The following is a 25,368-nucleotide window of genomic DNA, read 5'->3' as shown; positions in this document are numbered from 1 at the left end:
TTGTATTTTTGTCAGCCGCAAAAACACAATCAAACAAAACATGATATAGGCATTATACTTTGACCATCATCCATCACTGAAAAACCCACACTGGTCCACCATTAAAAAGGTTTAGTGAAATACATTATTCACCAGTGTGTGATGGGGTCTAGCACTTAAAACACGGTTAAATAAAAGCTAAATTGCCACATTAAAGGGATCAAAGTTTCACTCGCATGCTTACTCTGGTTTAATTGTAGGCTTTTATTTTGAAGCCCGAATGGAACGTATTCCGGTGTTGTCGCGCGCGGCTCGTGCGGAGCTTGACGCAGCTGACGGTTAGGAGGCGACGAGGCTGGGAGCTGCTCAGTCTGCCTGCTCTCACACTCCCGTCCGGACAGAGAGGGGCTCCTCCGGTACCGATGAGACCACACAGCCGGGACCAGGGCTGAACTGAAGAAGACGGACCATCCACATGCAGTGACACATCCAGGGGCTTCACACCGACAGCGTCGCGGCGGAGGAACCGTTTCCTTGGCTGTTTTTTTTGACACATTTTTTTTTTTCTTTTTTTTTGAAAACAAGACGCATATCAGAGGGGGGGAAGATGTTGCTCAAGGAGTACAGGATATGCATGCCCCTCACAGTGGAGGAGGTGAGTTTTCCATCAATTTCTTTACTTCTTTGTGATGTTTTATTATTATTATTATTATTTATTTTTGTTTTTGTCTTCCTCCCCTCACCGCTGCTGAGGTTGTGCCTGCTGTCAGACAAAGTGACAGCCCTCACGTTTGGGTTCGTTGCTCCGGGCGAGAAAGTGGGAGGAGGAGGTGTTGCTGGGTTACGATCAACTTTCAGAAATATACTCACCCAATTTAGCTGCGAGGAATTCATTCAAGACTTAACTCCCGCACACATTTCTCCCCTTTCTCTCCTTTCACGGACAGTCAGTCACACACACATAAGGGTTTCCGTGGCTCTACGCTAATATTTGCGCAGTGGTTCCTGAAAGGCATCAATGCAACGCATCCAATCTCAGGATGTAGCTCTTGCTGCCAAGCCTGTCAAGGATTTGTAGCGTTGCTTACACGCCTCACACATTAGTGGATGCACCGTGTCTCCAAATGCTTAAAGTCTTACACACTTTCACCCTCCAGGGGGGAAAAAAAAAAAGTTTGGTTGTTTAATTGGATACAGGAGAGGATTCCTATGGAAGGCTATATGATGGAGATGTAACACCAACAATAAATAAATGAATGCATACGCACGTAATCCTGTGATAGAGGGAATAAAACACTACAGAATATGGTATTGTTACTATAAAGTCAGTAGCAGCCACACTGTACCCTGAGGGAATATTGTAAAATTGTCAGGCACATGCTCTGTTTCTCTACACGTTCCTGTTCTCTCTCTATCACACACACACACACACACACACACACACACACACACCCTTCCAAACATACAGTTTGTATTACATTATGTTCATGCGGCCCTATTGGATGCACATGATGACAGGAACACAATGCTCATCCTTATGTGAAAGCATGACCATGTGGAGCCAGGGCCCCTACTGCAAATCCATTTAGTGGTGCTTCTTACTACTGTTTGCCCCTGCTTGCACACTCCTTGATCTCAGGGAAAAAGGGCCATTGTCTCTAATCAGACAATTTGTCTCATGACACTGCATCTAAAAATACACGGTGCAGATGATTGCTCTCCTGTCCCGGGATGCACCTTTTTCAATTATCACCCATGCTGTCGCTATTTCTGTAGCTGTCTTCCTGTTTGTCCCTGCTGCCCGTGTTGTTGTAATGCATGGATGTTGGTTGGTTTTCTCAGCTGGGGGCTAGTAGGGATGCAGAGCGACGGTCTGAATGGAGCGCACCGTCACACTCATGCCTGCGGATCTTGAGGAGGCAACTCAAAGGAAATATGATTGGCCATAAAGAAAGAAAACACGTAGCAAAATGAAAACAAGCACAATGCAGCTATTTTCATCAGCAGATAATTTTAAAAAAGGAAAAGGAGCGACTTTACCTTATGGGTTATTGATGATCAACCACTACAAGCTTTCAGATCTTTTATTGTGTACTCATAAATTTCCCTGTTTTTAACCTGCCTAACCAGCTAGTGCAGGTACAGTGTGCTGCAAAATAGCCTTAGGCCAGTGGTATTTGGGGAGGGGGTGTCTGAAAAAGTCTGTAGTAGGCTGTTATAGTAAAAATGATTGGATATTAAAGGGAAGATCCACTTTGGTCTTGGTGTCTGCATTGATTTTTAGATTATTTTTATAGCTATAAAAACACTCATGCTCTTGCTGTGGTAATGGCGAGGTAATTTCATTTAGCTCTGGATTATAGAGTTCAATTAGAATTTAGTTGTTGTAGTTGACATTTTCTGAAAATGACTAGTTTTCGTTTAGGTCTTATTTCGTTTGAGTTTTACTCTTAGTATTTTTTTGTACAATCAGTTCTTGGATGATAAACATCTCAGTTTTTGCCTTATGCACTGTTAGTATAAGATTCTGTGTGTGCTTTTGTAAGTGTGTGTATCCTTTCTGATTTTAAACGAGCTGACGTCGGCCCTGCATTAATGCATCTGGTTGCTGAACTTCTGTGTTTTTGTGAAAACTTAACTTGCATAAAACTAAAGCATCAGACCTGTCTTCCCAGTTTTGCTTAGCTTCAGTTTGCTGAAACAACATCTAAAAACAGATAATGGCTCGTGACATTTTTAAGAGAAAACGCACAACGTCTGCATCACTCTGAAAACCTTTGGCTATCATCAGTGATTTCCACTGAATAAAAGCTGCACTGATATTCTTTTTTGCCTCCATCATCTTGTCGTTGTCCCATTCTGATTTTGCTTCATTGTGTTGCCATTAGCGCTGCCCACTTCTGTCAGCCACTTGCAAGAAAAGAACGCGTTCATCATAGTATACTTTGGGTTGGTTTGTCCTTTCTGAGCCACTGTAGAAACATGGCAAAGCATGTAAAACTGGGACCAATGCCTATATATGTTAAAACATTTACTCTAACTTCATGAAAACACTGCAATTCTTCATTTCTGTTTTTTTCCTACATGAATAAAAAAGCATGTGTATGAATATCCTGTCATTCTTTGACACCGTCCTTTAAAGAACAGCAACAAGTTTTGTGTTTTTTTTTCTTTTTTTTTTTTCATTTCCTGCTCCACTGACTCATGTACCTGAACACTGGAATGACGTCAGCTGTGACACACTGTAAATTAATCTCCATATTGAGCTTTCAGTGCAAAGGTGTTGTCTGATGAGTTTCCTTTGAGTCATCCCTCCTGCACATAGGTGTTCTTGAGCTCTTGCAACTGTATCTGCCTATTCATCTTTGTGTGCGTGTGTCTGTGTGTGTGGGGGGGATTTTGGCCAGTGTGTGATGTGTGTGTTTGCATGTCTTCCTTTCACTTAAACAGCCTTGAGCATGTACCAAAGGTGTATTTCATGCATATAAAATGTCCTCAGTAAGGACAGGAAGAACAGCAAGAGGTTTTTTGCCACATCCCCTGCGCATGTGAACAGATGGTCGTCATCAAGAGCGAGAAGTGGGGACGGCAGAGAGGACGGTTGACAGCGAAGCTCGTCTCACCACCGCTGTAGCACTCAGCCTCCTTGTACTTTAAGTTGCTACCCTGAAAACCACTTTGCTTCCTTCATCGAGAGGCCACACGGAAATGTCTAAAACACATCGTCAGAGTAGTGCTAAAAGGACTTGCACAAACTGCTGATCACTTTCTGCTAGTGTGGATTTTTTTTACACCTTTTGTCAAGATGTAAAATCATAAATGGAGGCTCAGAGAGATCGATAATAATTCAGATGAAGCAAGGATGCAATAGAATATTTTCCTGAACTCTTGAATCTGAAGGCCTTTCTTTGCAGAGAGGCCAATTCCTCCTGAGTCAAATGAACGTTTTTGCTGGGGATTAAAAAGTACTTTGACATGTATGAGTGGAGTGATCCAATCAGAACACAACCTCAGCTTTTATTCGTCTCGGCCCTGTTTGATTGACTCTTCAGCTGCACCTGTTAACCTCCACTCGGCTCATGAAACGGTCGCAACTCACAGTCACCGCACACAACACAAAAGCACACCGATTTTGTGCTTTTCTTGGATAAAAATCCACCAGTTGACCACAGATTATTTTACCAAACTGACATTGGGCCAGTTGCAACAACATTCTCTTAAATTTCTCTCATTTTTCTGTCCAGAGAAAGACTAAGAGGTCAGACTCCGGATGCGTCAAATGTTCTCAATCATCCAAAATGGGGAGCCAACCAGGTGTGCTGAATGATGAATCCCACTTGTTTGTAAACCTGAGGCGTGTCTCTGTATTTGTTGTCGTTGAGCATTGGTTGTCTGTTGTTATCATGACCGTGCACATTGAGCTTGGTGTCACCCCGCATCTCCGATAACTTGAGTGGGTGTTTGCTGTCTGGCTGAGGGGGAAAAGAAGGGCGGATGGATGATGGATGGATGAAGGAATGGTGACAAGTGGGGGTGGGGGAGCATTAAAAGGAGAGGGAGGAGGAAGACGGTGGAAAGACGGAAGCGCAGTGGATGGAGGGTGGAAGAGGGAGAAATCCAGCTGGAGAGAGAGAGGAAAACACACCAGGGAAGTTTTGCAGTTTTTTTCCCCCTCTCTCTCTCTCTCTAAGTCGACCGGGGTCACGAGCTAATATGCTGCATGCGCGTGTGTGTCCGCGTGCTTGGATCTGGAGTCACGGGGACATGCGAGGTCACGTCTCCCTCTCTCTGTGTATTGTCTCTGGGAAGAGATTACTGTCTGCCGCTTGGCTGTGTTACATCATCACAGTCTTGCTACTGCAGATGTGAAGAGATGGAAATCACGGCTATCTGTGCGGTGTTTGGGCAAGTTTTGTGAAGCCCGTTCCGATTAAACAAAACATTTAGCAAGCTTAACCTGATGACTTGTTCAGTGAGCCGTGAATGTGTGTCCTATGAATCATCACTGGTTTGGTTTTGCCCATCCCTTGCTCATTATTCACACCCATGTTCTTCCATATCCTCTTTTCTCTCCTTTCTTCAACTCATAATGTGTGTGTTCTTTTTGTGATTCTAGTATGATAATTTGTGTTTTGTCTTTTTTTTTTTTTTTTTTTTTTTTTTTTTTGCTATTTTTGGGTATTTTTGGGCACTCATTGCTGTTGTTCTTTTGCATTACACTCACCAGAAATCCCCTGTCAATCAAACAGTGTGGGTGATATTGTGATGCCTTTTCCCTTAGAGTTTGTGTCAATGAAGTTTGAGTTTCTGTGGGTGGCGCCTTTTAGACAAACTGGAAAAGACCTACTAAACAGCACAATGACAGTTTCTGTCACCAAGCACAATGCGCAGGCTTTCTGACAGAGAACCTGTCCCTTATCCCAACTCTAACCATAACTTCTTGTCCTGACCAAAAACATCTGACAGAAAGGCTGATTTTATACGAGTCACAAGAGAAGTGTTTCAAATATAAAAATGCTAAAATTATATTATAAAATAATATGAAAAATCATGAAATGGCTACTGTGTCATAGGAGTGTGAATGCGCATCTTAAAGGGATTCAGGCCAATTCACTTCACAGTTTGCTAGTTGGCAATTTGAAATAAAGAATATTTTTATTTTTTGGACTGATTCAGTTTGTCTTTGAGTCAGCAATTGGACACATGCAATAATGTAACACTGTAATATTTTTTCTTTCAGTGTGAAAAAATTAGACAGCAGAATTACTTGAATGTTATTTATTCTAAAAAAGTATTATTGACAAAAAGTTCAACTGATAGTATTCTGTTAGATCAACACAATGTTATGTCCTTTTAATTTAAAGAATTGTGAATGATTCAATTGAAAGAATTTCATTATAATTCAGACTGAAGAGTGGCATATTGTTTATTTATTTACTGACATGCATTATGACAAATATAGCAATGCAGTAAATGAATCATTACACCCCTATTGTGTTATATCCGTGGTTGCTAGAACAACAGACTACTTTAATACATTGAAACTGTTATGCTTATTCTGTTATATTTGCTTCATATTGCAATGGAGTTGCCAGATATGTTGTACCGTATTTCACCAACTAATTGCCCGGCCGCAAATAGCCGCCTGGTTCTTTGAAACGCCTGGGGTCTGCACCCACTTTGCGTATTAAACGCCCAACCGAATAACCACCGCGGTGATTATTTGCATTATATTGAGGTAACCCAAAATAAGGCTATTCACCTTATTTTTGCAGAAGTAAACAGTTAGCCGCACAATAACTGTGCGGCACTTCCGTTTTCTGTCAAAATAAGAGAGCTAGCTAACGTTAGAAAAAAGGGTACCGTAATCTTAAATCGACCGACTGTAAATATGTTGGACAGTAACTGTCATCACAATAATGGCCTGGTGCAGGTCTGTGCAAAAATAAATAAAGGCCTGCAGCGAATAGCCGCTTGGTTCTTTTAAACGCCTGGGGTCCAAATTGATTTTGCGTATTAAACGCCCGGGCGATTAATTGGGGAAATACGGTATTTATTCTTACTTGTATTGATAATATATGCATTAAAGAAACAAATTCAATTTTCATCAGTAGAGGATGAAAAAATCCTTTGTTGTCTGCATACACCCACAGTAGTATGCAGGTCCGCTGCAGTTACCTTCAGTCTTCAGTATTGAGTTGAAGTTACATTTCAGACAAGATTTAGACCGCAATATAACCATAACCACTTAGCCAAGAAATAAACATTTTCCCATTTCAACACCTTGGGTTATAGCTCTATCCTGTTCTGCCTTCAGAGCGGGGCCATTTATCAGCTGCCATGCCCATTTTTTCCTGGAAAGGGATGGAGAGGTGATTCATCACCTTGGACACTGACAGATGTGTTCTCTCTCTCACTTTCTCTATCTGTCTGTCTACTAATACGTCTCTCTCTCTCTCTGTCTCTGCCTCTCTCACTCTTTTGCAATAGTTCTCATGTTCATCTGTCTACCTTGCTCTCTTTTTGGCTGACTCACCTTTTACAAGCTTCTTAGAAATCTGCTGACATCATTCAACCTCTGGATGACCTGAGTTGCTTTTTGCCTGCCGCATGAGCGCCCTTGCTTTCAATGCTGATGCTCACCGCTTATGAACCTAAAGTTCTCTGTTATTCCACGCTCACATTGCTGAGTTTAAAGAGCACCGGAGATAGGCGGAAGATTACGCTCAAGAGTTACAAAGACCCAGACAGCATCCGGTGAATAAGGCTTTCACAGGAGCACGCACTGATCTTTAAGGGTATGCATCCTGCAACTTTGATGCGTTGAAGTCCGAAAGAAAACAGAAAACTCACACTATCAACTCGCTCAGGGGACACACCCTATTTTTTCCCTGTAATGCAAACGCAGCACCTTCATTTTCTCGTTCACTTAACGCAGGACATCATTGATGCAGAAAGGCAGCTTCTATATCTTCCATTGACTGATTCGGTTCAATTACATACTATTGTGACTCATACCATAATGGCATTCTGTGAAGGCCAGTGAAGGAAAATGTTCTATTCAAAGCCAAATTAACTCCAAGTTAGTTTGTTTTAAGTCTATTTGACAGCACTGAGGCAATCATTCCTAGTCATTACCTTGAATGACAGCTCGGTGAAGCATTTCAGCAGATTTTAAACTTCTCTGCTTTCCAGCTTTGGCAATAAATGGGGTATTATCGCACCATTATCACACCATCTGATGTGATAGTTCATAATCTGCTCTGAGACCCACAACAGGATAAAGTCTTTCTTGAACATAGGCAGTTGTTCCAAGCCATTTAGTGCAGAGAGCACAAAAGTGTAAAGTCTCATTTTTGACCTTCATGCTTATCACTTACAGGGAGCAAAGATAAGTGAGCAATTAAGTGGTGAATCTGAGTAGAATGCAGTGCATAGCAGTCACTTCTGCCCAACAATCAAAACTAACTCCCCTCGTTCTGTTTTTAGTGCTCATACCTTTTTAATGAATGCTTTTCACAGGCAGCGTCTAAGTTTAGTAATGCTAACTGTGTTTTGAGATACAAGAGACCTTTTTCGCGGGTCTGTTGCTCGTGTAGGTGCTGGTTGGCAGGCTGAGGGGAGACATGGAGAGATGAATGACAGTATAAATTGAATGGTGTGGGCTGCATGAAAAACTGGACGGATGATTGGAAGGATGCCTGGGTGGCTGGTTTACTCCTTTCAGCATTTTGCAGAGAATAAGCGTCCCTGGAAGTCTTGTTTTGGCCAAACTTCATCACAAAGACTGAATATCTTGTAATGTAATGTGCCCACCACTTGCAAAAGCCACATTCATTGCATTCAACTATTACCCCTGCCTCATTTGTAGCCACTAAGTAATGCCAGTGTACAGAATATAAGTGGGAGGACGATGGAGCACAGGAGGCAATTGAGGTACAGTGGAAGCAAAGCAAGTAAATAAAGTAGTAGTTCTGACAGATCTGAGGCTCCAGTGACCAACCTCACCATCTATGTATTGACCACAAACCTGCTACACACATAGCATATGCACTAAGCTACCCCTTGAAGGAGCTACGTTAATTCCATCACCCAAAAAACACAGCCCCAAAAAATGAGTGGCTGTAGACTCAACCAATTCTGGATAGCCGGTATATATTTGTCCAATCGCCCAAGCCTAGCAGGGCCTCTTTATATTGCACATGCATCAGTACAGCTTGTGTCATTCATCACACACACACACACACACACACCACTGATAAAAACAAATCAAAATAATTTGACTCACACCCTTGAGTTTAAGCAGCTGACACACTGATGCATCAGCTTGTTTCGCTGCCACATCTGCTCACTGCATCTACACTCTCAGTCATTGTTTTAATCAGCTGTTGGGATCCGTTGCCATTATACCAAGGTGCTGAAGATTTCGACCTTTTTTCTCTCACACCAAAAACACCTTGATTATGTACTGATTACTGTGACAGCAGGCATAAATGTGTACAAGACTGTTTCTGAGCAGTCTTGTGCCAGGTATATATCGCATAACGCAGTTCCTCCGTGAAGACAGTTGTCTCCTATGTCTCTGGTGGCAGAACAAAACAACAAAGAAGTGTCACATCAAGCAAGAATCCTTTTCAGTGTAACTTAAATCATTTGAAAAAGGTGATGAATAAAAGCGTTACTATCTCTAAACAACTTTTTTTATTCACATTTTTGGAATCTTTTTTTTTTTTTTATCTTTTTAGGGATATATTTTTATTACATAATTTTTGTCCTCAGACAACCTTCTTCCTTTGGCAGTCCTTCCAACTGGCACTTGTGAAAAACAAATAAACATGGAATTGATTAATGCTTGGGCAGAAAATGATGATCTTTTTACAGAGGCCAAGCCTTCACCAGCAGAAAGACTCTATATGGGTACCGTTATGTTCAGCATTTTTGTGTGAAATCATCAAAATGTTCATGCACCAGTTGTTTTACTGTGATCATTGCACACTCGGATGAAAGTCTGAACCAGTGAAGCCACAATCATTTCGGAAGCGTAGGGGCTAAAAATGTACGTGTGTGTGAGTGTGTAGCGGCAGATAGAGCAGAGATGCAGCACTCGGAACAGGGAAGTAGCTACCCGCCAGAAGTCCACAGTAATATACCCAACTTGAGTCCATCAGCCATGGTGTGAATTTGAGTTCTTTTTGCTAATCATAAATGTGGAAGTGCCAGAGCGCAAAACCGCAAGTGTGCTGAATTGAGATTGGCCAATAGAGCACATACACCGGCACATCTGCCCAGTAATGAGGCAGAAACAAACTGTATGTGGCACACGATAGCAGTACCTAAGTGTTTACTATGCAGCAGTTTTGTCTTGCCTGCCTCTTTATTGAAAGAAACTATTCAGCACACAACTAAACTTATTTTACAGGTACTTTCTGCATGTGGTGGGCAGCTATTATAGGATACTTAATAGGGGGAAAACACAAGCCTGCCTACTTGGAGACAGGTAGACATACTTAGGTAGGCAAACTCACACACACACACACACACAGAACGCTACACACACACACACACACACACACACACACACACACACATGTTCAAGCACCTGTACACACATGCTCCTCTCCAGCCAGCCTGGCGCAGCATTCCCCCTTGGGCAGTACCGGCTGAGCCTGGTCAGATAGGGCAGACGCTGCCACAGAAATGAGAAACAGGTGGTATAGGCGATTGGCATGGCAGCTGGTGAAGTGTCATGCATGGCTGATCGAAGAGGAGTGTTCATGCTAGTAGTGACACAGTACACTGTAGTAGCACTGGGACTGCAGCACCATATTGTTGAGCACTTTCGATCATGAGGGATTATCTTCCAGGGAGATTTTGTTGCACACACTTTTTTTTTTTCTTCTACCATGCTAAGGTTACTCTTGTCAGCTCTTTACTTTGCAACGTCACCCCCTTGAGGCGTTATTAAGAGGCTTTTTTTTCCTTTTTTTTTGCATGCCCTTAACAAAAGATTTCTCCACTGTTTGTAATAGTTTGTGTTAGTTGCTTCATTCTCTTCTTCCTGTTTAGTTAAAACCTCCTTAATAAGGGCTCTTTAACAAGATTGGTTGCCATTGTTCGAGCCCCAAGCTTGTTTCCATGACGCCGGGAGTTCATTTCATGTATCCACAGCCTGGGAGAGCTGAGCAGGGGTGAGAACAAATGCGCTGCAGCTCAGCAAAGGCATCGCGGCTGTTAAATTGGTTCATGAAGTTGTTTGTAGAGAAATCCAACAGGTTGTAGGTAAAGTAACTGGAGGATTTAGTCTCCTTGGAGGCTTGGGAGTTTGATTTCAGAGCAGATTATGTTATAAAGTAGAATATAATGTGATGAAAAGTGATATATTAGTAGCACATGTAGCAAAAATCTCTTTTCTTGAGTTGCCATCTGCAGGGAGGTTAACTACATAATAGCAGCCCTGGAGCTGGTGCAATTCACTGTCTTGCTCAAAGATACTTCAACAAGATGGATGGTTGCCAACATGGGGGTGTAAAGGAAAATTCCCCCCTAAAATATATTTTTTACCATGTTCGACAAAAAGGAGCTGGATATTTGCATTTGCATACTGTCTTGTTGTTTTATAGTATAATTTTGTTGCAGGACAATATTTTTTTTTTCATTGCTAAAATGCCAAACACAGCGCACTTGGGGAACAGCTGCTGCTATGATGGACCTTAACAGAAAGAAGAGGTGTGCGATCCCTCATCTTTGCTGGATTTTTCCTTTATGTTTGTTAATATTGCCCTAAATTGGGGCAATATTTTAGGGGGTGACAGTGAAACCTCACTGCTAACGTTTCTGTTGTAGATCTCTGAAGTTTTTTTTTTTTTTTTCCTTCTAAATGTCGTATAAGTTATGGCTGGTTAGCTGCAGAATAACAAAAATACATCAAACAACACCTCAGCACCAGAGGCAGTGTGAATCACCAAAGCAAGGTTTTTAAATGGTTGTTTATTTCGTTGAAAGGCTGTGTTTCTACTTATTGCATCACCCTGCTGCCTAATATAGTACAAATAGTAAGGCTAAATGGGACACTGAAGCTGTCAAATGACTTGCTGCCACTAGGATTCAAGCTAGGTACACAACAGCCATAATATTTTCTACTCATGTGCAAAGTTATCCATGTCAAATCTCTGAGAAGGGCCGTCGTTTCTACTCCATGATTAGATCCTCTTTTACATTCCAGGGTTTAGGAAATGGCACTTGGCCCGGTGAAATGGGCCTTGTTAACACTGTTTGTTTCTTTGGTGTCATGGTAAGGTGCAAGTCCTTTTTGCCATCTGGTATATATGACAATGTTGTGATTCAATCAGCATGCCATTTACTGCCATTTACTCTTCCAGAGGAAACCATCATGGCTTGTGATGGACCATTATCCACGAATGAGGCCCGTTCTCATTTCCTAGATGGCTCTGTGTGTGTGTGTGTTTGTTTGCGTGTGTGTTTGTGTGTGTTGTACCCCCAGGGATGCTGACAATCCCATTCTCTTCCTAAGAGAGGCTGTTTGAGCTGTCTGTAAAGCAAATAATTTTCTCTCTCTGTCACACACACACACACATTTTAAGTGTAGTTGTTTCTGTTATTTAATAGCAGTACTAACACACATCATACACATACATACAGGACAGCAGTGAGCTCTGTTGTAGATCAGAGAATGAATCCAATGACAAGATCTTTACTATCATACTGCAAGGGAGCAAATGCCAACCTGTGTTATTTTGGAAAATGTCTTGACATATTGCGTTCACTGAGGTACAAAACAGGAACCAGTCCCATATCAGTGTAGGTGATTTGATGTTATTTTTTCTTCTATGAATACGGGTGTCTAATCCAAACATCATAATGCAGTCGTCTGATGATTAATATGTAATCATTTCTGACATCTGTTCCAATTGTCACTTAATTTAGACCCACAGCATACATAACTCAGTAGCAGATGCCACTTGTCCAAACATAAAGTAGCCTGCAGGTTTGACAGTTGTAGATCACAGCATGAACAGAAACTGGGTACTCAAGTTTTTTTTATTTTTTTTTTATGAAACCTATTACTATTTTGAGCTTACTTGGTTTTGTTTATGCAGACTTTTTTTTTTGGTTCACATCCTTTTGTAGACTCTTCATAGAGGAAAAAAGAAAAACACTTTCCTTATCCTTTTCTCTCTGTGTCAACAAAACACAGGTAGTGTGCAGTTTTCCACCAACAGCCACGTATGGAGGTGAATTAAACCAAATACAGCTGAATTTGGCTAAAACGGAGACAAAGCAAACAATTCCTGAGACCAAAATGACTCGACTAATACATCTGCTCTGTGTAGGCAACTGTAGTGTTTTCTTTTTTTCATTCACATGAACATTCAAATTGCCATGGCATTTTCCTGGAGGACTGCTTCTCTGTATAGTCATCACTTTACATGTAATGGCGAACAGACCTTTTTTTTTTTTTTTTTTAGAAAACTATAGACAGCCAAGTCTGTACAAATAGCATAAAGTTCGAGAGGTTGACTGCAGGATAGTGAACTGATGGAATTATGTGGGAGGTGGAACTCCACAGTCTGACTCCTGTGCTTGACATCACAGCCATTCATATGCTGCACTCAGTCAAGAACCTACAAGTGGATGTGTGCATGTTGTCTTGTTTATCAGAATTATATTTCTCACACTATGTGGAATGGTTTATTCTGTGCCTGGATGTGTCTTTAGAATGATGAGACAGTGCAAATAGCAGCATGAAGCAGCATCAGAAATTGTGGATGATATGTAAGTTGATGTGGTGGCACGATGTGAGTCTGGTGTCAGTGGTGCTGAAGGAATTTGGAAAATGTATTTCTGGTCTGCTTTGGATGATACTTGTGATATTATATTGTATGTGCATTTTGCACATTCCTAGTTACCGAACTGATGTGAATTTGCTCCACAAGCATATTTCTACCTGAAAAGTACAAACTGTGTGTGAGGTTCACCACAGCTTTTATATGAAAGAGCACAGATTAAATGTTTGAAAAACAATGCTCGGAGAAGGGTGGCATCCATTGCAGGGGTCAATGGTAAGTGCTGTCCTTTTATGGAGGGTTTTTTTTCCTTTTTCTTTTTTTCAGATTTAATTTTTTATTAATGCTGTATAATTAAAAATTGCTTGCTAGTGACTTGCCTCATCAAAGCTTTGTAGCTGCAGCCACATGTCTCGTACCGCCCATAACTGGGACAGAGTGACACATCAACTTGCTCACAGAAATACAAAACAAAAAACTGTGTTCACATTGTGAACACAGTGAAGGCTGAATTAATGGTTAATATTGTTATTGCTGCCGTTAGATGGTTATGTATTTTCCCACAAGCAGCAGGTCTCCAACAGCACAGCCTTCAGAGGGGGTTTTGCCTTCAACAGTGCCTCCATTCAGCAGTGATAGTCTTCTCCTGCAAGCACACCCAGCAGGCCACTGCATTATTTTTGCTGCCAAATCTGAATTTCAGCGACCCCTTTGCGTTGTATGAATTATTGAACAGTTTCCTATTAGAGGCAGAAGAGAGTTTAACACCCTAAACAGAATGACAGAATAAGCACATTCTTTTGCTTTTGAAATCAAGTCACCATCTAGGCTATATCATAATAATAGTAATGTACAGTGGAAAACAGGTACTGGCTGTGATTCAGATAAATGGTTCGGAGGAAGGTTATGAACACATGATTTTTAAGGTGCTATTTTTTTGTTTGTTTGTTTTGTTTTTACTCTTGAATGCATTTTTAGGGTTTCATGGTAATAAACACAGTGTTGGTTTGATGCCATGAAGCCCTGCTCCAATACCACAGTTTGCTGATCCAGCAACACACCAAGAACAGTAAGCTTAGTGTCTGCCTCGCTCTGACGTCTGTTGCCTGGCTAAAGTGAATACAGTGCTAGTACCTTTAAGACCAGTGCAAAGCTGAAGCCTCTTTGCAAATTTCAAATCCTGCCTTAAGTAAAAATGCAGGCATGTTATGTTCCAGCTTATTTTTACTTTATTTTTGCAATGCTCTTATTCTGGATGAGGCCTTATAACAATGAATAACCTGATGAATAACCTTGCACCAATACACTTTATAGGTATTTATCCTTTTATAGTCTTTCTTTGTATCATATCTAATTACTTTTAAGGTTTACTCAAGAATAGACTCAAGAATCTTCTCACCACTAAATGCACAAGGTAACAAAGATGTGAATGTTTGGTGGTGTGAAGACACACACACACACATGCGCATTTGCTGGACTAAGTAAGTTAGAAAAAAGGCTGTCCCAACATTCTATGAAAATAAAACGTTAAATTAGCCTAGAGGAGGTGGCCAAAATAATTTTCTATCAGATGAGCCACTTCTTGCTGGACTATAATTGCCCAGTCAGCCAAGAATGTGACCTTTTGAAGAGGGTGCAGAAAAACATTATCATGAGACCCATATAAACAAAAGGTGGTGCTTAAAGGCATGATACAGCCTAATAATTACTTCAGCAAATGTTGCATTGATAATGATGTCACTTGAGCGTGAAAATAGCTTTTAAGTGGCCTTTTGTTTATTTGGCTTTGCTATCAGCGCTCAGATATCTACCATTTGCTGTGAGCTGTAACACTGATTAGGGCCTTTGGCTTTCTTGTGAGCTATTTGCCTTTATTTTTGACATGATTTTATCACCGGTGGCTATGAACTAGGGCTTGTCAACCGATCGAATTTAAACTGTCCTTTCTCAGCCTTTGTAGTTTCACCTACATTATGTGTGTGTGTGTGTGTGTGTGCTTGTGTGTGTCTACCCAGGTGCAGTAGTAGGTGGGGTGTTTTTTGAAAGCAAGTTAGCTCAGACCTAATGGGATTTAGCGGCATGCTGACATTTTTATGAACTGGGCTGGTACAGTGAGTCTACACCCCCACTTAAACTCCACAGAGACGTAGGAGAGGCACAGCAGGAGAAAGAAAAAAGGCAAGTTGAGGGAAATTAACCGCTCACGCTTGTAACCTCTTTTTGACTTTTTCCTGCTTTTTTTATATGTCTGTGGAGAGACGAGAGGGAAACAGGAAAGGAAGAGAGATTTAGCAGATGTGGTTTAAGAAACAAGAACAAGGGGAGGCAGATGGAGATGGGGTAAAGGGGTTTAGGCAGATGCTCTTGCAAATGCAACTTGCTGCAAAACAGATGGAAAGTGAAAGAGAGTGAGGCAGATAGAGATTATGAGAAGCTTGAGTAGTCACATAAAATATGAAAGAAGTCGGTAGTAGAGATGGTATAATTCAGCCAGTGGTTTCTGAGTAGCTCTTTAACATTATGCCAGCAAAACTGGCTTTGAGAGAGTCTCTTAAAATAACGTGAACTGTCAATAGTGGTCACTGCTGTGATCCTAACAGCTTTATCAGGTCTGATGAGAATAAAGACCTGCGCAGACCTTTGTGTGTCTTTCGATCACCTTGGTCATGATCACAAATTGTAAAACGTAAAAGCGCAGCTGTGAACATCACTAGTACAAGCTCAAACGACAAGCAGCATGATATCTTTCTATAGTAAGTGATTAAAATCAAACAGTGTTTGACAGGGTTAGGGTTAGGGGTAATGAAAGCCTGTAATAGTATAACTTAACTGTCCCAACATTGTCATACTGAATGATAAAACGTTTACAAGAAGCACCACAATATGTTACTAAGAGCTAAGACGAAACAGGTATGCAATTCAATACAGGTATAAGTGGATTGGGGTAAACAATGTAAACAGTAGCCTATCTCAAAGTGGCAGTCATTGTGTTATGTGTATGCCATTGTGTTGCTGTAGTATGTGATATGGTGTGTGTGTGTGTGTGTGTGTGTGTGTGTGTGTGTGTGAATGTTGTACTACTCAACTGCTGACACTGTCTTTGAACTGAACTGTTGAGTCATGTCCGGATGCTCCTGTACTGCCTGCCAGACAGCAGGATCTTCAAAATTCAGTGGCTGTGGCCGAGAGGATGCGCTGTGTCTTCCTCCTGCAGCGCTGGCCACTGCATTACCAGGCCATGATGCTGCCAGTCAGGATACTGTTGATGGTACACCTGTAGAAGTTGATAAGTAGGCTATTCTGGAGCCCATGCCCAACCTTCTAAGCTGCTGGAAGAAGAACTGTCTTGCCACCTTCAAGACCACACCTGTATGGTGTAACCAGTTCAGGTCCACGCTGATACTGATTCCCAGGAATCTGAAGCAGCTGACTCTCTTCACTGCTCTTCCCTCAATGTGGATGCAGCCTCCTGTAGTCCACTATCAGCTACTTGAGCAGGAGGTTGTTGTCATGACACTTCAGTGTCATGTGATGATGGTGGTGTCATCAGCAAACATTATGAGGGTGTTGGAGCTGTAAGTGGCTGTGCAGTCGTGGGTGAAGATGGAGAACAGCAGGGGCCTGAGCATACATCCCTGGGGTGCACCGGTGGTGAGTGTCAGTGTGTAAGAGGTGGCATTGCCAATCTGCAACACCTGTGGTCTGCCCATCAGGAAGTCCAGGATCCAGTTGCATAGGGAGGAACTGATGAGCACGTCTCTTCTGAGCTTCTTGACAGCAGTCTGGATGGCACTACAATGTTAAAAGCTGAGCTGTTGTCAGTGAACAGCATCCGCATGTAAGTGTTTTTTCTGGTCCAGGTGGGAAAGGACAGTATGAAGTATGAATGCTATTGCATTGTTTGGAGTTGATCAGGTGTGGTGGGCAGAGAGGATGTGATGTGAGCTTTGTCAATCCATTCAAAACACTTCATGACAATAGAGGTGAGTGCTAGTAGTTATGTAGGCAACTCAGGTTTGTTCTCTTTGGTACTGGTATGATGATGGTCCTCTTGAAAATTGTGGGTACTGCAAACTGCAACAGGGAAAGGTTGAAGATGTATGTGAAGACACTTGCCAGTTTGTAGACACATGCTGATGAGAGCATGGCACACTAGGAGCTTTGTCTGTTTGCCTTTTTAAAGGGTTTACACATGCTTGCCCGATATTGCGATATTCCGATATTGCCCGATTTGAAGTGGTCAGTTGTCCTGTTTTAGCAGAAACGTCAGCTTGGTGTGGTTCTCAAAGTGATCGTAGAAAGAGTTCACCTCCTCTGGAAGAGAAGGTGGCACCTCACCCATGCTGCAGCCCTTTGTCTTATAGTCCGTGATGGTCCTCAGCCCACTCCACGTGCCTGGGGTTGTAACATGACTCCAACTTTTTCCTGTATTAGCCCTTGGCCCTCTTTATTGACTTCCTGAGCTTATACTGGGATTTCCCATACTTGTTTGGGTCTCCATAGTGGAAGGCTGCTGTTCTGAGTGCCAAGCATACCTCCAGTTAACCCATGGCTTCTGGTTAGGATAAACCTGTACAGTCACTTTTGGTCTCCTGGCATTTGGTGAATGCCAGGAGAACATTACCTGGCTGACTGCATTGTGCCAACTGTAACGCCTGGTTTAGGAGGGATAATGCTGTGGGCTTATTTTTCTGGGGTTGGTCTTGGCCCTTTAGTGCCATTGAAGGAAAATCTTAATGCTTCAGCTTACCAAGACTTTTTGAACAATTCTCTGCTTCCAACTTTGTGGGAACAGTTTGGGGAAGGCCCTTTTCTGGTTCTGTTGGTGAAGGAGATGAGCTTGGCCAAATCTGAAAGCATCAGGTTTGCGTGTGTCCTGCTTGATGCTAAAGCACATCCCCTATCAAATGCAAACAGCCAATACCCCACTGGTGTTACATGTCAGCATAACCCTTAAAATGCACCAGGCATGGACACGGTGCATCACACAGGCGGGAGGGGCGCCTAGCCGCACATAGATGAAAAAATTAAATAGATCAGCCATGCAAAAATAGAGATCTGCACCGCAAGGCCCACACAGGTGCATGGGGTTTCCATTGGTCAGTGCAACAGCCTCAGTTGACTCAAATGGACATGTTCTGTTGCAGCAACAGTGTCGCGCCATATCCATGATTGGTGTATTTCAGCCCAGGTGCTCTTGAACTGCTCCTATTTTGTGCAAACTGTTTGAAAGTTTTTCTTTTTCTTCTTTTTAAAGTTTGCTTTGACTCTCCGGATGCTGCCAGAGTTACAGTTCAGTTTTGTAGAGTGTACTTTTCCAGGATAAAAATACAGAGGCACATACTGGTCATCATGCTGTTCTGATATGCCTCCAGCCTACACGCAGGTGGATAGCATCTTTGGAAGAGTGATCAGCTCAGCTCAGCCCACGCACACACACACACACACACACACACACACACACACAATTGCACACGCGAAGTAGACAGGCTATAGATAGCTATATGCTGACACAGTTAATTATCATCTCTCGTTTCTACGGTAACCACTGCCATCCATCCCTACCATTACCCCCACAGTGGTGTGGATTATAGTGATTATGGTTTAAGACTATCCCTGGGCTAACTGTCAAATAATGAGTCTTACCTTCTCCAATGTCTGTGAATTAGCACCAATCACTTCTCTGCAGTGTGTTTTCTAGTATCTCACCTTGAACAGAAGAAGAGAAGCTACAGAAAATTCATAGAAGGTCCTGGTCAAATCCATATTTGAAACACCTGGAAAAAGAACAATTTTGAAAAAGTCATCAGTTAAATTACTGTTGCTGTCTGCAGTTGTGCCATGGAAAATCACATACTCAGGATTCCTATAGAGACTCAAGGCAAATGGATTATTCTAATACTTGTGATGTCTGATGTGTGTTTTTTGTCCCTTGGTGGCTTTCCATCCCTACTGTGTTGCAGTTATCCTCACTGCAGCAGTAAAATCATTTAACATGGGAGAATAAAGACAAACACGTCTTTGAAGATGTAGCCTATACACTGACCTCATTTCATTTTGATTGCTCTTGAAAAAGTGTAATTGTAATTCCAAATATTTGACTTACTCAGCTGTTAAATCTTTTGTTTTTGAATGTGCACTTTTGCACTGCAGTTATTTGTTAGAAGACAGGTCCTGACCTGACAAAGGCTTTAGTGGCTTGAAATATTGTCTTCTAATAAATAATTGCCTAACATGTGGAAATGTGTTCCCTTTGTTTCCACTAATGTAGTTTGTTAAACCAACCACCAATCCTGATGCATGTGGACTATCTCAAAAACTGAAAGCTTGAAAAATATCCTACTCATCTCCTTGCCTACTTGACCTTAGATTGCACCAGGGGTAAATGGGACAATATCATTTAAGTATTTTGGGTGTACTTCCCCTTATAAAATCCATCCATTTGTAGTCATTCTGCTGGCTAGGAAAATGTTATCACTCTGGTGTTTTTGTATTTGAATTGAAAGATTATGTGGATTTACAAGTGCTGAATAAAATCCATGACCCTAAAGCCAGATAAAGGCCATTCTGAGGCAATTGAACAGCTTCAAAACTGCACTGGCGTCAGCTGGAGCCCAGCCAGCTTGTCTCAGTTCAATAGGCTGAGCTCCTCCCAGACACTAGTTATCATCAAACAGCAGTGTGCCTCTAACCTGGATAAGATGAAGGGCCAATATTATCTTTGCCAATTGGACACAAGGGGATTGTCATGAAAGGACACAAAGATCATCAACTCACTGAATACTGCAATGAAGCTAATAAACTCCCAACTCTTATCTTAATGGCTTCACAGTGAAGGTTGATGTTCTTGGTTTCTGCCAGGAGGGAGATAGGAAGGGAGAGAGCAGAATACTCCCCTCACGATTAAGTGGACGTAAACTCCTGTTCTCAACCTTTTCAGAGAAAAATTAGACGTAGGATTGGTTTTCCCCTGTCTTTGATGTACATGTGTGGGTGAAAGCCTGCCTGAAGGTGTGCATGCATGCATGTGTATATCTTATTTTATTTTAGAGTCCTCCTCAACTGAGTCAGCTCTGACCGCAGCTGATTTGTAGTTTGATTTAGAGGATTAGGGAGCAAAAACGCCTGCTTAGATGTATTGACTGCAGGAAGTGTGTGTGTGTGTGTGTGTGTGTGTGTGTGTGTGTGTGATAACATCACTCAGGGTGTATGGGGGAAGGAAGTGAGAGGAATAATGTTTGGAGAAAGAAAAAGAAGAAAGATGCACTTATCTTTTAATTTAGAAAAAAGCAGCATCAATCATTTTGCAGTTTCCAGGCAGCCAATTTGCATGAAAGTATGAAGTAACAAGCCGCTCTCTATGGTTTCAATCATTTCTAGATATGGCTCATCAAAGCTAACTTCACTCTTAGAGGTGAGGTCCATGAGACGTTTTGTCCACTTAAAAAAAAAAGTTTACTCTGGGATGAAAACAACTAAGAAATGCATTTGAAATCTTTTCAAAAATCACATAATTTCACTCTTTTAGCATTATGAATATTCATTGATGTAGGGGTCATTCATAGAAAGAATGCACACAAGCTCCCTGCTGTGGCTGGATGAAAACCACATAAATCCAAAAAGTATTTCAAAGCGACTGTAAGTATTTTGAATAAATGCTTCTTTTCTTTTCTTTTTTTTTTGAAGTTATCCCTGGGTTTTAAACAGTCGTGAAACCAATTCAGCACATGATCACATAAACTTTGAAGTGAAAACAAGAAAAATGCTAAAATCGGCTTTATAAGCTTTTCACCCAGCTAAGGCATTTTAATCTTTTTTTTTTTTTTTTTTTTTTTTTTTAAACTGTTCTCAGGGATAATGACCAGTCCCACTTGATTTTTCATTTCATTTGCTATCATAAGCATAAAGACCCCAGTGATCACAGCTGTTTGAGTGTTTTCACTGAGAGGCGGATTCTTTGAAGCATTGGCCAAAATGCAATTAAACAACGCAGCAGTGACGTGCACGTGGAAAAATTGTGCTTATGAAGTTTAAACTTTGATTCTTTGTAAGCATGCAGTGTTTGTTATTCCACTCTCCATTCTGCTAACACTCCTGTTTGTTTATCATGACGCTGCTCAATAGGACTAAGCAAGATAGATTAAGGTTAGATAAAAACAATGCGAGCCACTGTGTCAAACTCCCCCTTATAATATTGATGTCATCGTGTCCAGCGCTCTCAGGAAAACATTTGTTCGAATTTTTCCCACAGTAGCCAAGACAGAGATGTGACCCGGAACTGGGCTCTCTGAGGAATCTGAGAATGCAGCTGGCATTTAAAAAGATTAATTTTTATTTCCTCCCTGGGATCGTCCCCAAGGAGGACGCCACTTTTAGAAGTCCAGGACTTCAGAGGGTACTCTGAGTACTTTCTCTCTGTCTCTCTCTGTCTCTCTCTGTCTCTCTGTCCCCCTCTCTCTCTCTCTCACCACAGTGGTATGTAAGGAAGAAGTTGTCCTTCCTCTTTCAGTCATGATTACATTGTTTCATGTGATAGGTCTGTTGTTTCAAGCCTTTTTTCATATTATTCTTTCCCAGTTATGTAACTGGGAAAGGATAAAAGAAAGGTTTGTCCTCCCAATAGGGCAGCTGCCTACAAAGAAGGCATCAAGGGGATTTATGGCTGCTCGTGGACAGAATCATAAAGTACTGAATAGCTTAAATCACATGACTTCATAGCAAGGGGTACACATTACATAGTAGGAGACATCTGACTCTAGTTATGGCAAGAATCCCTTATGGAATAATAATTACATAAATCCTGTAATCAATTTTAGAAGAGTATTACGCAAATAGCTGCAAAAGCAAAAAATACCTTTAGGGATGTTGCACAGATATTCAAGTGATAACCTACCATAGAGGAAAAGAATGCATCAAGTGCACACATTTTTTTTTTCCTCAAGGATGTTTTTGAGGAGAAGATTTTTTTTTATATGTTGGGTGTACAAGAGTGTGTCCTTGTGCTTCACAAAACCATGGAAATTGCACACAAAGAAAAAATAAATTTCTTTAAACCTTTATAACTCTTTCTCCATATCATAAATGCACAACCATTTAACAATAAATGGCTGCAAAAAACACTTTTTTTCACAAAATACCAACACTTTTTTCACAAGGAATTTCCAGATGGCATGTTCTTTGTGCTTACGTGATGGTATACTAGAGGCAAACATAAAAAATAAACAATACTTTAACAGATGTTTGACCTGTGTTAATGCACTGGAATATGTGAATAGGACAGACAGTAGTGATTGCTATCTTTTCAAATTCTGTACTTCCAGTGTCACATTGTGCATGTCTTAATACAATATACAATATATAATAGAGTTCTGATGGTTAGATTTTTTCCTAACATCTTCATCTACACTCGCCTCCTTCATCCAGTCTGTGCTTTCTTAATGTGTGCAGTTATTGACTTTCATGGCTCTGACATGTTACTGTTGACTTAAAGGGAACTGAAATTGTAGTTCTTTATGCTGCTATTTTCCACTGATTTCCACAGAGAATGTGAAGCCTGTTTTCCTTCATCCCTTGTCTCCCTTGTAAAAAATGTTGTGGATTTTATTTATCCTATGCTGTTGTCAGAGAAACAGTTCATCATGTCCTTACCTCTTCGTTTAACCCCAAATGAAATGAAAGCCAAATTTGCGAGATGTAAACACGGTATGGCAAAGTGCAGGAGCTTGGCTGTTCACATCAGAAGTGTATTTCTCAGTTCTGGTTACACTCTCCCGTGCTCTCTCTCTCTCTCTCTCTCTCTCTCTCTCTCTCTCTCTCTCTCTTTCACTCCCTCTCTTTTTCTTTCTACCTGCATGTGATCGATATATTTTGAATGAGTTGCAGCACGCCAATTCATGTTGAAAGAGCAGCAGCCAATAGGGAAAGCCCAACACATGGCTGACCAATGGTAGCCACCATGCGCCCGTTGTCTTTGGTCAGCCAACCGGTCCTGTAACTCTGATCACTCAGTCTCTCACAACCTCAGTGACACACACAGTTAGGGTTAGTAGTAGGTGCAGGTGCGGTAAAAAAAAAAGCCTTAAAAGCCTTAAAATTGGCTCTCTGAGACTTTTAGATGGCCTGATGTGCATATTAACACTGATAAAGGGACAGGGGTGTCAAAAGGCTTTTAGTCTGTGAGTGATTTTAACTGACAGTCAGTCCTCCTTCATGACAGCCCTCTTCATTGCAGCCTTGATGTCACTCTGATGAGGGACTTTGTCATTTAACCCTTAGGGGCGATTTTAATGTTGATTGCTTTTAATGCTGTATGTTGTTTTTCATGCACTGTTGCTGCATTATTCAAGTTGGCTTAAGACCACAAACTACAGAGGGATTCTGGTTCCCATACAGGGGTTATTAGTTCACACCTAAACCTCATTAAGGGAACCACACACACAATCTTGTGTACATCTGACATCGGCCCAGGCCTGTAGGAGGAGTGAGGAGGATTAACGTTGTCATGGAGCTGTAGCTTATGTGTCTCCAGATATACCAAAAGAATAATATCACCCACTGATATGGTGGATTACATGAAACCACACATGCTCTCTCTCTCATCCACGGTCTCGCTCATGCAAACACACATACATGCCATTATCATCTCCATCATCATTATCAGCTATCAGGTCGAGTGTGATTGTTCTGCCTAGGATTGTGTGCCTCACTTGGGTCTTTAGGTGACTGTAGAGGCTCACCTGGATCTTTGCGGGTTATTCTGGTGTGTTGGTTGGTGGTGATGCTCGGTTTCTCCATCACTGAAGATCATTTTGTGGGCTATAGGGCTCCCTTTTTGGGAGGGCTCCTGGATGATATGGCTGTGAAACTCTACAGATCCACTATATGATATTCATGAAAATAATATTGCCTTTTTTGCATTGGGTGTTCCTGCATACAGTCATGGAATTAAGGTCATGATGTACACTGGGTACACTGTTATGTTGTTATAAAAAATAAAATAAAATCATGTATTTGAAGTCATCACAGATACATATGTACATGCTAACAATATACTGACTCTAATAACCATGGAGTCATTAACACTATTTTCCTTTCTTTTCTTTCTCCACAGGTAAGGACGAGCTTTGTTTTCTTATGTTCAAATTGGCACACCCAGCACCTCGGTCAGTACTTCTTATGAAAACATCATATATGTTGACCTGATCTTGCATAGTTGCATTGAGGTAATCTTCATCTTTCCATCTTTGCTTTGCTGTCACATGCTGCTGTAAAAAGATGTTAGCATCAAAGGATGACTAGAAGGGCTTTGTGTATATGTGTGTACATTTGTGTGTGTGTTTGTGTGTGTGCGTGCGTGTGCGTGTGTGTGTACAACATCTTTGCACAAGTCAGCATTCACAGTAATAGACATCATCTCCTTACATGCAGGAACATGTAGAAATGAACTGAACAGAAAAGAAATGTCCTCTCACCTGATAGCTGGCTCCTGCAAAATATTAAGATTTAAAAATATATAATATAAAATATAAAAATTTCTTGCACTTTGAATATGACGGACTGATGCCAAGATTTAATGTCGCTGATATGTAAATGAGTGTCTTTTCATGTTCAGGCACAGTAACAGCTCTAAATATCACATGTTTATTGACAGGATTTACTGACAGCATTATGCTTAATGGCAGCCATCTTAAGTGTGCCAGTAAATTTATCAGTCAATGGGTGAAGCCCCCTTTTTTGTATCTTCAAAATCTGTTCAATTATTATTATCTCGGCGGCATTGTAAAAGAGGGAAACCTCAACTGTCTCCCGAGAAAAAATAAAGGTTTCAATCAATTCTAGTTTCTATAACAACACTGTGATGTTGTACGATGGTCATCTTAATTGTATCAGCCAAACAACCACCACTCAGAAAAGGTTGATTTGAATGGATAAGGCCTCTTTTGTACTTTGGTAGTCTATGGTTTCAGCAATCCAAGTGTACATCTCATAAAGATGATCTCCCCCTGTCCTCAATTACAACTCATCCTCCTTTCACTCTCCTGGTTTTATAGCCTTGGAAAGGCAAACAGGGGGCAGATGTGCTGGC

At 41.3% G+C, this 25,368-nt stretch overlaps 1 protein-coding gene across 2 annotated transcripts in view; it reads left to right on the top strand.

The window, feature by feature from the left end:
• The first annotated feature begins 332 nt into the window (after positions 1-332).
• LOC115362722 (cytoplasmic phosphatidylinositol transfer protein 1-like) overlaps positions 333-25,368 on the top strand; it is a 105,541-nt gene continuing 80,505 nt past the window's right edge. For both annotated transcript variants that reach the window (XM_030056781.1, XM_030056790.1), the window contains exon 1: positions 333-634. In XM_030056781.1, coding sequence (XP_029912641.1) covers positions 587-634 — 48 coding nt within the window. In that variant the 5' untranslated portion in view covers positions 333-586. The remainder of the gene's footprint in view (positions 635-25,368) is intronic.

Source organism: Myripristis murdjan, chromosome 1 (genome assembly GCF_902150065.1).
Source record: "Myripristis murdjan chromosome 1, fMyrMur1.1, whole genome shotgun sequence".
NCBI lineage: Eukaryota > Metazoa > Chordata > Actinopteri > Holocentriformes > Holocentridae > Myripristis > Myripristis murdjan.
Note: the sequence above shows the minus strand (reverse complement) of the source record. Positions and strands in the feature narration are given on the sequence as shown.